Source organism: Chelonoidis abingdonii, chromosome 1, assembly GCF_003597395.2.
Source record: "Chelonoidis abingdonii isolate Lonesome George chromosome 1, CheloAbing_2.0, whole genome shotgun sequence".
Lineage (NCBI taxonomy): Eukaryota > Metazoa > Chordata > Testudines > Testudinidae > Chelonoidis > Chelonoidis abingdonii.
Genome location: NC_133769.1, coordinates 57,053,257 through 57,069,262, shown reverse-complemented (window position 1 = coordinate 57,069,262; position 16,006 = coordinate 57,053,257). Strand labels below are relative to the sequence as shown.

At 38.5% G+C, this 16,006-nt stretch overlaps 1 protein-coding gene across 6 annotated transcripts in view; it reads right to left on the bottom strand.

Annotated features, from left to right (window-relative positions):
• CNTN1 (contactin 1) overlaps positions 1-16,006 on the bottom strand; it is a 507,922-nt gene that overhangs the window by 96,892 nt on the left and 395,024 nt on the right. For all 6 annotated transcript variants that reach the window (XM_075065761.1, XM_075065747.1, XM_075065743.1 and 3 more), the window contains 3 exons: positions 9,370-9,490; positions 3,286-3,444; positions 1,823-1,972 (listed from right to left, as the gene is read on the bottom strand). In XM_075065761.1, coding sequence (XP_074921862.1) covers positions 1,823-1,972; positions 3,286-3,444; positions 9,370-9,490 — 430 coding nt within the window. The remainder of the gene's footprint in view (positions 1-1,822; positions 1,973-3,285; positions 3,445-9,369; positions 9,491-16,006) is intronic.

The following is a 16,006-nucleotide window of genomic DNA, read 5'->3' as shown; positions in this document are numbered from 1 at the left end:
TTTCTTTCCTGTCTCCATTAACCTGACGAATCAATGCTTCCTTACTCCTTAACAATCTAATTTTTAAAAGTCTAAAAGTGATTATGCTTTTTATTATTCTTAGCAAAATCTGCAGTGAACAAACATTTAATCTATTTACCAAATAGATATTTCAAGCCCGAGTAATGGGACAGCAGACTTCTAAAATTAAGAAGGAACAGGGCTGCAAACTGGAGCTAGTGTTTGTTAAGGTGGATAAAGTGACATGTAAGTCTGGTTGGATATAGACCTTTTTGCAGTGATGCATTACCTCTAAAAGCACTGCTGTTATCTCCTTCAGACAGTCAAAACAGACTATATTATCTTGAATGATATATTCAGCATCTAATTCTTCATTTGGGAGAATTCATTTTATGATGTACCTGTCCCAGCCTACAGGATATGCTTAACTGTGCTCTGAGATCTTAATATTAAGCAATTAGACAGACTGGGGCATGTGCTGTGTTGGATAATGTCGTGCCTTTGACACAGCATTAGAAGGCACAAGACCAAACCTTCATTCATAGGGAAGTGGCATTATCCAGTACAACACACGTGCTGGCATGTCTTATGATTAGAATACAGCAAGCTAAGAAACAAATGAACATTTGCTGATTTAAAAAAAAATGTATATATTCTTCCTGCACAAAAACAATTAATTTAAAACATACTGTAGAGGATCTCTGAAAGGCAGGAGAAGAAAACATCGCCAGTGAATGCAATTTCATGCTATTTTTCTCTTCTTTGTTAATTTATTTTTTTCTACATGAATAAAAGAGTAAGTCATTCTATATGATGTCTGTGTTTCTTGGAGAACAACTGAGGATACAAGTGTCAGAGCTATAACACAAGTCTGTTCAGGTAATTTCTCACTACTACTAGACAACTAACGTACTGCAATAGGGCCTCCTTCCTTGTCAAAAATTTCCCTCTAGCCACCAGTAACAACTGGGAATGACTTTTAGCCTCTCATTCTCTATTTCTGAATTTATTTTTGGACCAAGAAGAACTGGGTAATAAGACCAATGGGGCCCAGTGATTCATGTTAGCCATGGGTTGAAAGTCTGTACTCCAGTAGTCTGAAATCCTACCCTTATTTCTGTAACTGATATTAGGCTGACCCAGGAGTAGGGGCATAAAACCTTGGGCTGGCAGCTCAGACAGGAGGGATAGTTTGGTTTATAAGTAGTGCTGCTGGAAGAGGTAGTCACACCAGTTTCAGAGGGTCCATCACTGGAGACAACAGGAGACCAGTCTGAGAGCACTGACAGAGTCAATAGGAATACAAGGCCGAGCCAGATTGTGGGGGCAACCTGAACAGGCGGGAAAAGCTCTTGTGTGTTGAAGCCAGCTCTCTAGAGGACGTGATGAGATGATCTCAGTAACTGGACATGTGTCTGTGGATAAACTCATTGTAGGAAGTGTGTCTTTAAAACACAGATACCATTAAATGGTCTAAGCTTCCAATGCAAGAGATTTGTTAGTCCGATGTGAACGAAAGACCATAAAATCTTCTCCAGACTTTGGGATCATGGCTAGCCATGGTAGTGAGCTAGTAAAAAACAGCAGTCACCAAAGACAGTGTAAATTTATCATTTGGTGTCAAGACTGCTCATTTTGTTGCCTACTCTGTGGTTAGCACACTAGTATATCTGATAATTATTCACTACAGTTAATTACAACTAGTTACACCATTCTATATGGATTTTTGCACTCTGCCTCTACCAAAATTAATGAAAATGTAGAAAACTTAAAAAGAACATTTAAGCATTGTAAGATATCACGATAATTTGTGTCTACATACCAGCTCCTTCTGTTCTAATTCTTTGTGATGGCATACTAGGTTCTCCTGTCCCCAAAGTATTCATTGCTGTTATCCGGAATTCATACTCCATCCATGGGATTAAATCAATCACCTTTGCTGTCTCCATATTTCCTTCAACGTTTGGGGGATCTAAATGAAACAATAGACTGCTTAGAAAGGAGCATTTTGCAGTGAGCTGAAAGAATAATCTAGTTACAGTTTCTGTAGTTTATCCCCCCTCTCTGTTTGTAATCAGCCACCTGGACGAATACTACATTATAAAACAGGATCTCTCTTTTATACAAGGAGTTCTGGCAGAGAATGAGAAATTGAATCTATGAGATTATCTGGGATAAACTTTTACAAGATCACAAATTGCAATTGCAAATGGTGGAGGTAGCCTTAATAATTGCATACTGAACCTTGTGACATCTGGATATTTCTCCTACAGAAAAATGCACTGAGAAAGCTGGAATGCAACTACATTTCATGTAACAATATGATGCTTTTGAAGCTCATAATCCTGGAATTTCACTCATAGTTATGAAAGTTAAATACAAAGTTGACTAAGTGCCATCTATAGGTTAGCCAGGCATAGATAGAAAGATCCGTCAACTATCTAGGAATGGAACATACAATATGATTAGAAGTTAGCACCTTGGTTTGGAGGAAGCTGAGGGATTTGAAGGTCCCTAGCTGGGCGGGGAGTCAATGTTGAATGAGTTTGTGGGTGAACTGGTGGATGTGTGTGGTGGGAAGGAGAATGGCAAGGTATGACAAATATACTAATATTTATTGTTAAAATAATATACAACAACAAATAATACTATACTTTCTAGAATAGGCCTAGTCCTGCAATGCTTGCACTCCCCCTGAAAATGGGATTTAGGGGTCAATAAAGCTGGGTATGTTTCTAAAGCATCTATCACTGTGGTATCAAAGCATAACTTAGATGAAAAGTAATAATTAAACTACTAAAATTCTACAATATTTGACAGTCAAAAGATCAATCTGTGGTGAACTAATTCTCAAGGAAAAGATCGTAGATGTTCCATTTGATTAAAGGAGTGTGATTAGGCATAACAAAAGAAATGAAATGTTAATTCTGTAGACCATATGGCAATATTACCCAGAATAAATTATTCAAAAATTAAATGTGCTGAGTGGGAAAGAAATATTTTCATGTTGAGAATCTGCACTACTTACTTGTTGGGCAGAATCTCTGCATGTGATTGGCTCATTAACTGCCAGAATTTAGAAGGGTTTAAGAAAAGCAGATTTTCTAAAGAAATGTATTTTGGCATAAAATATTTTCTAAAGAATAAGGCAATGATCCTGGAAAGGCTTATGTACTCAGCTTCACACATTATAAGTCATCGAGAAAGGAATGTATAAAATTAAGCACATGTAAGATGAGTCAAAAGTTATTCTATTGATTTTATTAGTTCTAATACTACCCTTACCTGTTTTGGCATCTTTCCACTCCTCAGAAAGAAAAGTCTTTGACTGGATAGTGTACTTTGAAATAGGGCTATGATTGTCTGTCCCACGACTCCAAGTAAGTGTTACAGAAGTGTCTTTAATATCTTCTATTCTCAACCCCCCAGGGGGACCTGGAGGACCTAAAAAGCACATTTGGCAATTTACAGATTAAATTATACTTTTAAAAAGAAAGCGTTTCCTAACTAATGTATTACAATCTATTTAACCATTATAGAAGATTTCTATTCTCACATTTCCTTAAGAACTGCTTGAAGAATGGGCAATACAATCATGTCTTTATAATCTTCATAAAATGATTTAGCTGATTTCTGCATTTGCATCATTATAGCTATTAATGATCCTTTCTAAATTGCACCTAAAACTTGGATGGTCTTATCCCAAAACAACAGACTCATGAACTGAGGACATAATAATAGTATTTGCTATAGTGAACAGCATTTTTTTCCAAGCCTACATTTTACAGGGTACTTACTGTTATTATGAAAGTACTCCTTTACTCCCCCAATTGGTTCATAAAACTCAAGCAACATAAGATACGTGTGATGTGACATGCCTTACTCGACTCCAAGAAGAGAACTGCATGGCTGCCTGGAACATACAGGTCAACAACCACAGGTGACTAGGATTCTTAGCAGTCTAGACTAGAGTGAGATAGAGGACAGTGATGCAACGTGTATGTGTATGTATGTGTAGGAATCTTAATCTGTAGAAGACACTATGAAAGTCAGAAGTCCATGCGAAAAATAAACTCCTTGCCCGATAGCTCTGTGATCATCAGCTTTGGCACCTGTTTGTGAATTTTGCTTGCGGGTCATTTCACACAATTTATTTTATCCTGCTTGCAGTTGCCTTGGACATTAGGATCAAATTACAAGAAAAAAATCAGTGAAATAAGAAAAAGCAGAGACAATGCATTACAATCGCTAAAATTAGACTTGCTGATTCCCTTTCCATGATTAACAGCTTGTCAAATCTCATCTATGATTCAATTAATTACTCCATCAATCTTTCAGTAGATTACAGCAAATGTGACTGAACATGTCACATGGTATCTTCAGAAGAATAAGGGAACTAGTATCTCTTTACTGTGCAGACCTGGAAACGACCAGGCTCCTAGCAAATGCAGTGATAGCCTCTTTATAATTCATTTTGATTTGAAAACAAGAGAAATCTCATAAATAAACCAATTATTGACCAATTTGAACAAAGACACAGAAATAACTTACGATATTACAGACCTGAATCTAACCTCTCATTAATCACTCAGAAATAAAATGCCCACTGTATGCTGATGACTTCATCATACTATCACCTATGGAAGAAGATCTCCAGAGAAATGGACATCTTCTACAAACCTACTACAAGTCATGAGACCTACCTGGAAAAAATAAAAATCAAGATATTTCAGAAAAAAACCCTAAACAAACCCCAGTCCCATCTAGTGGCACCGAAACCACTAGAGAGAGAGAGAGAGAGAAAAAAAATGAGTCTGCTTTACAGCCTCAGCTAACAGGCAGTTGGCTTTTAGCTCATGCAGTAGAAAACCATGCACTAAGCTTCAGAGGCCCCAGATTTGATCCCGCACACCAACAACCGGGGTCTGTCGGCATTACGTTAAGTTAGATATAATAAATGCAGCAGAGAGCTTCAGACTGGCCCACAGATGAGTGACTGTGTAGCCAAGAGTGTGACAAATGAGAGACTGAGATAGGCAGACTTTCTACTCCTGTGTCTCAGACACAAGGAAATGTGAAAAAGATATTTCCTTAAATTATCAGAAATCTTAAAATATACTTCATCATAAAGTGCTGCAGAAAAAAACGGTGTCTGACTGACTTTGGGAGAAAGAGAAGAGATGACAGAGAGAGAATCACATCTTACTACATAGCAACCTGCCACCAAATCAGGAGTGACATATTGGCCCACTGCAGTCTCATTTACTTCAGCAGGGCCAGGGTTTCATTCTAGTACTGGACAGTAATGACAAATAGACATAGGGGATCTATCCATGGTACTTGTGGTTCCATTACCGGAGCATCCAAGCGCCTCACAATCTCTGATGTGTTGATATCGAAAGCCCCCAAACAGTGAGTAGCCCCATTCTGGGTGGATTGTACCCACCTATGACAGATGCCTAAGAGGTCTGTCTTTTTTTTACACTTGAGCAATATTTGTACATCTTCTCATGCTTATAAAGTCTCATTGACTTGAACTTAATATATGCACTGCTTGATAGACACCTTAAAATGTTTTTTTTTTACGTAATGGTTGAGACAACAGCATTTTTCTAAGAATTCTTCCTGTTCCACAGCTTTCTTTAATACAGAGCTTAAAATAGCAACATAAAAATATTTTAAGTACAGTAATTGTTTCTTTTTAAACTGAGTCAGCAATGGTTTCATAAATATAGGGTTCTTTAAATAGAATCTGGAAAGAATATTTTGTTTTGTACAACTTTTTTCCCCATCCTAAAATTGCTTACATATGTTATTTTATTTTTTAAAATTGTATTTATCTTCTATTTTATAATTACTGTATGTTGTTGGCTTTGAAAGTTTACACCTTATAACTAAAATAATAATTTCCTTGAAAGAAAAATTCTCATTTATAGAGTGATGTGCTTTTGTAAATCTCACTCGGTGCCCATCTGTATCTTGAGGTGCTTAAATATCTATGTAAATCTGGCCCTACATGAATACTATAGCAGTAAGCCTGAACAAAATAACCTAATAAGAACTATCAAACATCTCCAGTAAAATGGCAGGCAAATTTTCCAAACCCCACACAGAACTGAATACAGCTTTTTCCTATATACCTTGAAAACTTAATATACAATTCAAAACAGAACCTCATTTGTGCCTCTCTATTAGCTATTGAAATTAAACTCCATTATTTGGAATCTATGACAACTATTTTTCCTTTTTGACATTCTCCATGGTTTATAGCTCAACTTGGGGGGAACAAACTTTAGCTCTGCTTTTGATTTGGCAAAGATTCATTTTCATTGGGCCAAAATGTTTAGGGCAGTGAACAATCTAGGTTATCAGAAACAGTCATCAGTTGTATGCTGCGAGAAATACAACATGGTCACCAAAATAATGTATTCATGTTATACCCAGTCTCTCTTACATCCAGAAAGCAGAAGTGAAGCTGGAAGGGACAAATATTTTTGCTATACTGATTTGATTTGGTATCTCATCCTAAAACATATGCAGGGTCCTTAGGGCTCAGGTCCATGATCTCTGTCTGTCACTTGTAAAGCCAAGAGTAAAGTGCTAACCCATTTGGATCAATGGATCCCTTAGGGTGAGCACAGCACTTTTGTTAAAAGTCCATCTCTTGACATCAGAGACATACCTTGAACCATCCTTTCCAAGAGAAAGTGACTGAAAAGGTCATCAACTGAATAAGTTCAGAGTTTCTGGTTCCTGACTGTGATGGCCCTGTTTGTGAAGACTGATGCCAAACAACTCTCCTTACTGGTACTGCTAGATCTATCATCTGCTTTTAACTTGAGTGCTCATAATATTCTGCTAGCCCAACTGCAAAGAGTGAGCTGGATAGGATTGTTCTACAGTGGTTCCATTTGTTTCAGTGGTGCTGGAAGAAGATGCATCTGCCCCAAGGCCCTCCTCTTTGGTACCTTTTATGGGATGCTTTTGTCACCTGTGTGATTCAGTGTTAAACCATTCAGAGAACTGATTCAATGATATGGTCTTCAGAACACTGTAAATCCCCTATTGACATCATCATATCTCCTGATCACTTCAGCAGTTCCACTATCCTAACTGTGATGTCAGAAGGGATGCAACTTTAATTCAGATAAACGGATGTACTGTTTGTGGGAAAGGGAAAACATTTAGTGGCGATTCCATGTACAGTGGCTTTTGTTCTAATACCTCACCTATGAGACATGTATCCTATTTCACCTGGCTCTGTATTACCACTGATCTGTGGACTGTTTTATCGTCACACTTCTCCACTGACACTGCAGTGACAACGCCACTTTCATCACATTGGCCAGACATGGCTTGGTGTTCAGCACCATCTGCTAAGTGTTGAGCACTCCCAGAGTCCTGCTGATGTCAGTGGAGGTGGGAGGCGGAACCACGCAATCCTGTAGAACCTGTACACTGAATGCAACATTGGTGGTCATATCTTTCATAGTATTTCACTATGTGAATGGTAATAATTCTACTCCCCACATACTGGGTTTGCAGGAGAAATATATCCAACAGGATATTCTCTTATTTTAAAAAAACTGTTGCTTACTATTTTTGTTATATTAAGCCATATAAATGGACTATTCCTTTCCTTCCAAAGGAGTCTTCTGTAATGTCAGTATATTCATCCAATTGAAATTATATCTACTCTACTCAGGGCTGTCCCTAAGGGAGGTGCGGGGCCTGAAACATAGGTGCTTCCCCCCAGCTCCACCCCCACTCCACCCCTTCCCCTAAGGTCCCACTCTGCCTCCTCCCATCCCCTCCCTGCCTAGTTCCACCCACTCTCCCGAGAGGCTGTGCCCTTGCTCTTCTCCCGTCCTCCCCAGCACCTCCTGATGCTGTGAAACATCTGATCTGTAGCAGGCGGTAGGCACTGAGAGGGAGGGGGAGGCACTGATTGGTGGGGTCTGCTGGTGGGAAGGAGGCGCTGGGGGAAGGAGGAAGTTCTGGTAGAGGGGCTCCTCCTTGCCCCCCCACCTGCCTGCTGCTCGCCGCCCTGTTCTCCTCCTCCTCATCCTGCTCACCCGTCCTCAAAGCATGGGGCCTGGGCAGTCACCCTGATTCTCCGTAGGACAGCTCTGACTCTACTGTTACAATGTCAATAGAAACTTCATTTGCTGTTATTGACCAAAGGAAATTAAATTTAAAAAGTTACAACAATGTTAAAACTTACCAGATTCTAAAAATCAAGGAAAATCAGAATCAAGGCATAAACTGTCCTTTAACTACCATACTGCTGGCTAACATACCTGGTAAGTGGGGCAAAACATACTGCCTGTGCTGCCCCATGCATCAGGTATGTCACTTTTGAAATACTGACATTCCAGAGCATCAGCACTTCAGAGGCCACGTCTAGACTATGCGCCGGATCGGCGCGTTAAAATCGATTGCTCGGGGATCGAAATATCGCGTCTGGTCTGGACGCGATATCTCGATCCCAGAGCGTGCTTAGATCGATTCCGGAACTCCAGCTAGACAACCGGACTTCCGGATTCGACACAGCAAGCCGCGCGGATCGATCCCACGCGGTGAAGACGGGTGAGTAAATCGATTTTAGATATTCGATTTCAGCTACGCTATTCTTGTAGCTGAAATTGCGTATCTAAAATCGATTTAATCTCGTAGTGTAGACCTGGCCTATGCTGTTGCTGTTTGCAGAGAAGTTGCATGTGAAGGCCAGAAAAAAAAAAAAGATTAATTCACCCTGTTGAACCTATGCATTGTACCAGACGTAAGATACCTACCATATGAGCAAGCATACTGTTCTGAGACCACGGCAATACTTAGGGACAGAGGGATGAGTTAATGATGGAGTGAGAGCCTTCACTCCAAATTTCCTTGTTTCAATCATTTAAACATCAGCAGGACTTTTATTGTAATGTTTCATTTCATGCACAATATACAATTCAGTGAAGCACTATGAATGGCTGTTTCAAAATGCAGTAGACAAACAAGAATGACATCATTTCCTCACTCTATTTTGAGAAGTTTCGTTATATAAAAGTGGACACCAAATTAAGTTGCCTAAAAAATATTATATCGGGAAAAACAGATGATAATGAATCTTTATTCTTATACAGGAAATGCATTAGAAGCACACTGGATATACTAACAGAACACACACATTTAAATATCTTCCAGAATAACAATCACGAGTAGATTGTAAGGTGTTCAAATATTAATTTCCTCCTAGTTTTAATCCCCATCAATTCTTGATGAGAAATAAAATGGCTTTAATGAAGAAAGAACTGCCACCACTCTGCTAACCTACACGAGAGATAGCAAAATGTCTAACTATTTTAGCTTGAAAAATCTTACCTCTTACAATAAGGTCAGCTGAAGCTGAGGAGTTGTCAACAATTGTCTGTGCTGTGCACGTGTATCTTCCAGCATGCTGCAGCTGTACATTTTTAATACGCATTTCACCATTGTTCTTTATCTGTTACAAAAATCATATCATTTAGATTAATAATTTTCTTATATATTTGTAATACACACACACACACACACACACACACCCCTCTATCATTTGATTTACAGTGATTGTCACTCATGATTAACAAGTGCTCACTTTCAGGACAGAAAGGAGACGATTACATCTCTCAAAGAAATGCTTGATTTATTTAAATTGTAGCAGTGGAAACTATTCAGTATTTCTTGAAAAGTTGTTGCTTTTTAATAGAGCTGAAAATCCAAATGTTCTGAAACTAAAAACTTTTTCAGTATTGCACTTTGTGCACATGTACCATGTGCATGTACACTACCACATGAAAACAATGGTTTACAATAGTTTTAGCCTAGAATTTTGCATGATTCACTTTTAAGTTATTTTTCAATATTACTTAAATTATTGTGGAATTAACCACAGATACAGAAAAAACCCAGCAGTGGATAACACCACAAACTATATCCATGTCAGAAAAGATCTGCTCCATATATTGGCCCAGATCAGGCCCCAGAAATATACGTATGGATCAGCTGCCTCCATGGCACTATCTTCTGCCTCCCCGGGATGCCACAAGGAGAGGATAAGCCTGTTCAAGACCTAGAGGCTACACTGCCCTTTCAAGAGCATCACATTTGGCTAAAGATCTCCAGGCTGTATCACCTTTACATGGAAACCCACCTTCACATGGAAACCCTCCATACTAGGAGCCAGCATCCAGTGGGGGCTCCGCTGACGGACCAGCAGGGGGAGTGGCCGGCCTCATGCACTACATCTTCACCCCGCCACCAGCTTTGCATACCCACACCCACCAGCTTTGCACACCCACCCACCCACCAGTCGGCCACTGGACCCTGCACTCACCACTGGTGGACGAGTAGCTAGCAAGTAGGGATCTGGCCAGCAGCAGGACCCACCAGTACTGATGTTGGGGAGATAGAAAATATGGGACGATTTGCCTGTTTTTAAGAAAACGTCAGGATACCTACAGGACTGTCCCTTTAAAAATGGGATGTCTGGTCACCCTATTGTTTCCTATTAACATACAACAGAACCTGTATACAGGTAATAGTCATATGGTGTATAAAGCAACACACATCTATGAAGAGTACACAGTGTAAACAATGAGTATACAATGAGTAATTACTGGTAAAAGTATACTACAAATACGGAAATGGCATAAAATGTTCAGTAGTTGATAGTATTTATCTATATCATTTTATATCTCCGTATTGTTTTTGGTTTCAGAAACAATATGATAGAAGTACATAATACTTGGTATTTTAAGCCCTCAGCACTTCAAATATGTAGTTACTGAACAGGGCAATTATTTATTTGCATCATATGCGTAAGATCAAACAAAATGAATGATAACATTTTGTTTTAAACATTTTTCTTGTTATCTGCCTCAGGGGGAAAAATGAAATGTATGTACATTCCCTTCTCCCTCATCCTGTATAACTACCTTTGCTCTCTCTGGAGTAGCCTGCAGCTTTCCTCACAACCCCAGACAAATAAGAGGAGTAAACGAACCCACTTGTAATACCTGCCAACAGCTCTCCCTGGCCATCTAGTAAGGAATCTGCTATGACAATCAGGCTCACACACATCCTCCCACAATCTGAAAATCACAAATACACTATCTTTGCACTGTGCTGCATAGCCTATCGTCTTCTCAGTGTAACTCCCACTTACTTTAAACGGGAATCAAGCAGGTTTATGGAGAAAAGACTAGAACTAAAATTCCTCCAGATAATGTTTTGGAAGCCTTACTCCTTTGAATCTGTTCATGCAACCATTCAGTCTGTGTGATACAAAGTCAGCCTAGAACAAACTGCCTCTACTTTTTTTCCTGCCTAAAATGAAAGTTGAAAAGGGGGTTTCTGGGTGAATATTTTCTGTCACAAATTTTGAGCTGATTTTTATGTTTCATATTATTGCACCATAAACTAGCTTTTTTTCACTGAAAAGTGTTAATTTTACATTTGCATGTTAATAGATCATTAAACTGATAGTGTAATATCTCAGCTTATGTAAGGACAGTATAATTATAAGATAGCAAATCCAGATGTTAGCATGGAAAGTTGACTTCTGTCTCCACAGGATAAACACAGTAACGTTAAACAAAATTTAATTCAAAGGGCAAGAGTTATGAATGAAAATGGTATAAATATACTAATCTGCAGTGAGACCTCGCAATAACATTTTGTAGGAAGTGAGATTTTTACTAAGGTTCGCATAGGTAAGTTATGTGAATGACAAAATGTTTCATGCAACGTTACCTACTAAACACAGCAATGTAGAAACAACCTCTTAAGCAGGCACAGGCCCTGAGACTCCTTTTCAGCCTTAATCTCAGACCACAACTACTACAGCTCTTCTCAACCATCACTGTGGGTACGTCTAGACTACCCGCCGTATCGGCGGGCCGGAGCCCGGAGGCGAAATCGATTTCTCGGGGATTGATATATTGTGTCTCATCTAGATGCGATATATCGATCCCCGAAAGCGCTCCCGTCGACTCCGGAACTCCACCAGCGTGAACGGCGGTAGTGGAGTCGACAGGGGGAGCCACGGACGTCGATCCCGCGCCGTGAGGACGACAGGTATATCAATCTAAGATACTTCGACTTCAGCTACGCTATTCACGTATCCCCAATGTAGACCAGCCCTGTGTTTTGTTATATTTTATATTTACAATCCATAGCCTTCTTCACCACTTGCTTCTGGGAAAGAGTCCAGTACTAGTACCAGCCAAACCTGCCTACTTCTCTTTTCCTACAGGCTTCTTACTCTCCTGTAGCTCTTCCTTCCTTTCTGCTTATATATAGTCCTAGCCGCTGGGGATACTTCCATCGAATTAGACCTTCAGTTGTATCTCCAGAAGCTAATTGGGCTTCTCTTCCAACTGTCTGTCTTTCAATTAATATAACCTGGTGGAGAGTTGAGTGACAGGGTGCTGAGCCAGCTCCTGAGTCAGGACACCCTGGTACACAAGCATTTCTGACTCTGGCACAAAATCCTACTCTTTTAGTTACCTTAAGAATTTTATTTCATTATTTCATTGTGGTCTGACCTTTTATTATGAACTAAGTAGTGGATACTGCTCTTTCATGGAATCTACTTCTTTTTCAAAGTTACTATTATTAAATGCATTACTATGTTCAATGGGTGTATTTGACCAAAAAAATGTATTTTATTCAGGCAAAACTCCTACTGACTTCAAGAGTAAAACATAATGTATTCTGAAAAATTCTCCAGGACTCTATGACCCATTAATGAGGGTGTAAAATAAACAGAATCCATGCACTCATTTTGTGCATTTAAAAATACATTAAAAGAACAATGAGGTCAAAGTCAAGCATTCAAAAGTTAGGAAAAGCCAAAATTAAGGCTGCCTGTTTAACCTTAATTTACCCCATTTGTGCATATTATAATACACTTTTTAATTCCATGAACACATACTATTTTGTTCACAGTACCTCTGCCTCATTCACTGAACAGGATGGACAAGTACTCACTGAACGAGAAGCTATTCTATATTTTGTTATATCTTGCTTGTTCAATGTGTGGGCCAAGCCTTATTTGCTGATTATTATTCAAATCCTGCTCTAAAGAAAGAATTATTAATTTTCCTCATTATAGTATCTGAATACTTCACAACCATGAATGAATTTGTTTTCAAAATACACTTGTCAGGTGAGGTGGTAGTTTTATCCCCATTTTAATGAGAAAAAATTGAAGCACAGAGAAGTGAATATAAAATGTATTCACTAATTATGGGTAATAATCAAAGGCTAATAACTTTGCCAAATTTGGGACTTGTTCAGATGAACAGCAAAAGGTAAATCCCTGCCACAGAGACAACCCCACTGCGAATTTTCAAGTCCCTGCTCCAAAACATGGAGGTCATAGAGTTTCACAACCTAATAGCTATAAGAATTGTTTTTTAACATGGGCAAAATAAGGTATTTCCCACTTAACCTGGTTCTCAGTAATGACTAAACCATTTTTGCTGAAACTTTCCAAAAATATTCAGCCTGAGGTAGACACTTGGTATTTCAGCTCATATGGTTAAATTTGGCAAAATTATGACCAACTGAAAAAAGGCTTTTATAATGGGAAGTATCAGTCAACCTTAACTATATGCATTGTTATCTGCAACATCTATAATAATTTCATATATATATATATATATACATACATACACACACACATATATATTTATTACACACATTGTGGGTAAAATACTGCTCTTTGTTACACCAGTCAAAATCCAACAACAGGAGTTGCACCTGCAAAACACTGTAAAACATGGACCTCCCTAAACAGACACAATTATGCACAATATTTTATGTTAAATAATACAGGTGCACAATGTTTAAAAATAATTCATTTATTTGCAGATGCTAGTTTGCAAATGTACCCTGTAGCTTATTTAGAAAAGGATTATGAAGTAAATCACAGCATTACACATGTGTTAGTCTTTAAAATATTTTCATAAAAACTCTAATCATCCTTTCAAAAGATATCTAAAGTTCTTTCACGCAAGGTAAAATGTTACAAAAGATTAACAGCTGGATTGATATCACACCACATTGGAATGATTAACATTTAACTCTCCTAACTCACTCCAGATTGTTCAGAAACTGCATTTTCCTATGGAAAACAAACACTGAAATAGCTCCTTGCAATCATGAAACTTCACAGTCAGAAGCATAGTGGCAGCATTCAAAATAAAAAAAAAATATGTAAAAACCAATTTTGGTAGAATTACATTTAGAAGTAATGGTTATTTGTGGTTTTTTTCTCATCAAAATGTTAGGGAAAGGTATAAACCTTCAATGCAATCAAAAATTGTTTGGGATTCCATATGGTTCTGAAGTTAGAAATGCTTAAGCAGTTAACACCACAGTGGATGTAATGGACACTTACAAGGTCTACGTTTATGTCTCTTGACTGAAAACAAAAAATAAAATGTAAACATTTTGTAAATACTCTGAAACAAGAATGTCAACTGAGAACAGCCATACTTGGAGATCAAAATGACAAAGGAGAAATTTATAGCAATTTGGAAAGATGAAGTGTAAGAGGAGTCGGGATAGAATATAGGTATACAAAAGAAAAGTAGAGAGTTGTCTTATCGGGAACCTCCAGTGATAAAAGAACAAACAAGCCAGTGAACTAGACTAACATGCAGCAAAAATTTAAAAATAACTTTGTGGGGGTGAAACATAGGAACTCTCTCTTTAAGGACGCTACTGAAGTAATCAATTAATTGGGTATAAAGGAGGATTACACACATATGGAAAAGAATAGCACATGAAGTTAGTTCTATACTTCACTGGCATCTAGTGTGAAGAAGAAACTCCAGTTCACAATGTAGTAGATTTGCATGCCATGTGCAGTATTGACTTCTCCTCTGAAGCATCGGCATTGGCCATAGTCGCTAGTCTAGATGGACTATTGGTACGTTCCAGTATATTAATTCTTGTTTTCCTACAATCCATACTCTAAATCTAATTAGCACCATTATTGCTTTTAATTGTTATTAAATTAACACCTATAAGCACTTTTCCATTCACTAACATTACAGGCCTGATTATCCCCTTTGCCAGTGAGGGTGGAGGATAGACATGCCAGGTGAATCTGGATTGGTGCCAGGTTTGTAGCATACTGTTCCCTTTTCCCACGGCAGCTCCTCCATGAGTGCTTCACGGTGATCACTCCACAGCCTCTCCAGAGTAGTGTTTCCCCACAGTATATGGAGATTATTCCATAAATTAACACTGACTGGTTCCAGACGTCAACTCCTCTTTCCTTGTCATGCCTGACCTGTGCTGCCCAAGGGGGTGAATGGACAAATACCATTGTTCTATGGAAGTGAGAAAGGACAACTGACCAACCCTCCTGATGAAATAATGGAGGAAACTCTTGGCGTTTCCAGTTCCCTACATTAAAAACAAACTTACAAACAACAAAACCCGTCCAGAAAACCTCAAGGCTGAGCCTGAACTTTATTTGCTTTTAACATATCCTGGGAGAAACCATGTACACCATGAATCTCTGAGCATCACCTGTTTTGCAAATACACATAAGCAAAACTTGTTCCAAACCACACAGCTTTGGTCTCAATTGCATAGCTCAGGATTCACATGATCTAATCATATTGCTCCTTCCATTCAATATATTTAATTTTTTTCCTAATTGTATACATTAATTCTAATACATTTAAGTTTATAATTATATCATTAAACATTTTACATAATGTTTTATCTGCTGACCCACAGTAATAACCTTCTGTAAATTTTCCTTATGTATTATGGCAAATGGCTCAGTGCTGAAACTCTAAACAATGTGGAGATAAAAATGTGATCTACCCAGTGTGGCAAATTCAGGACAATTAGCTACCAGGAGAGGGGTAGTAATTGGTCCCGGAAGGCTTAGCCCTGGAGGAATAAGGTTCAGCTGGGACAGGGGTTAGCAGGGAACTAATTAGGTTCAGCTGGC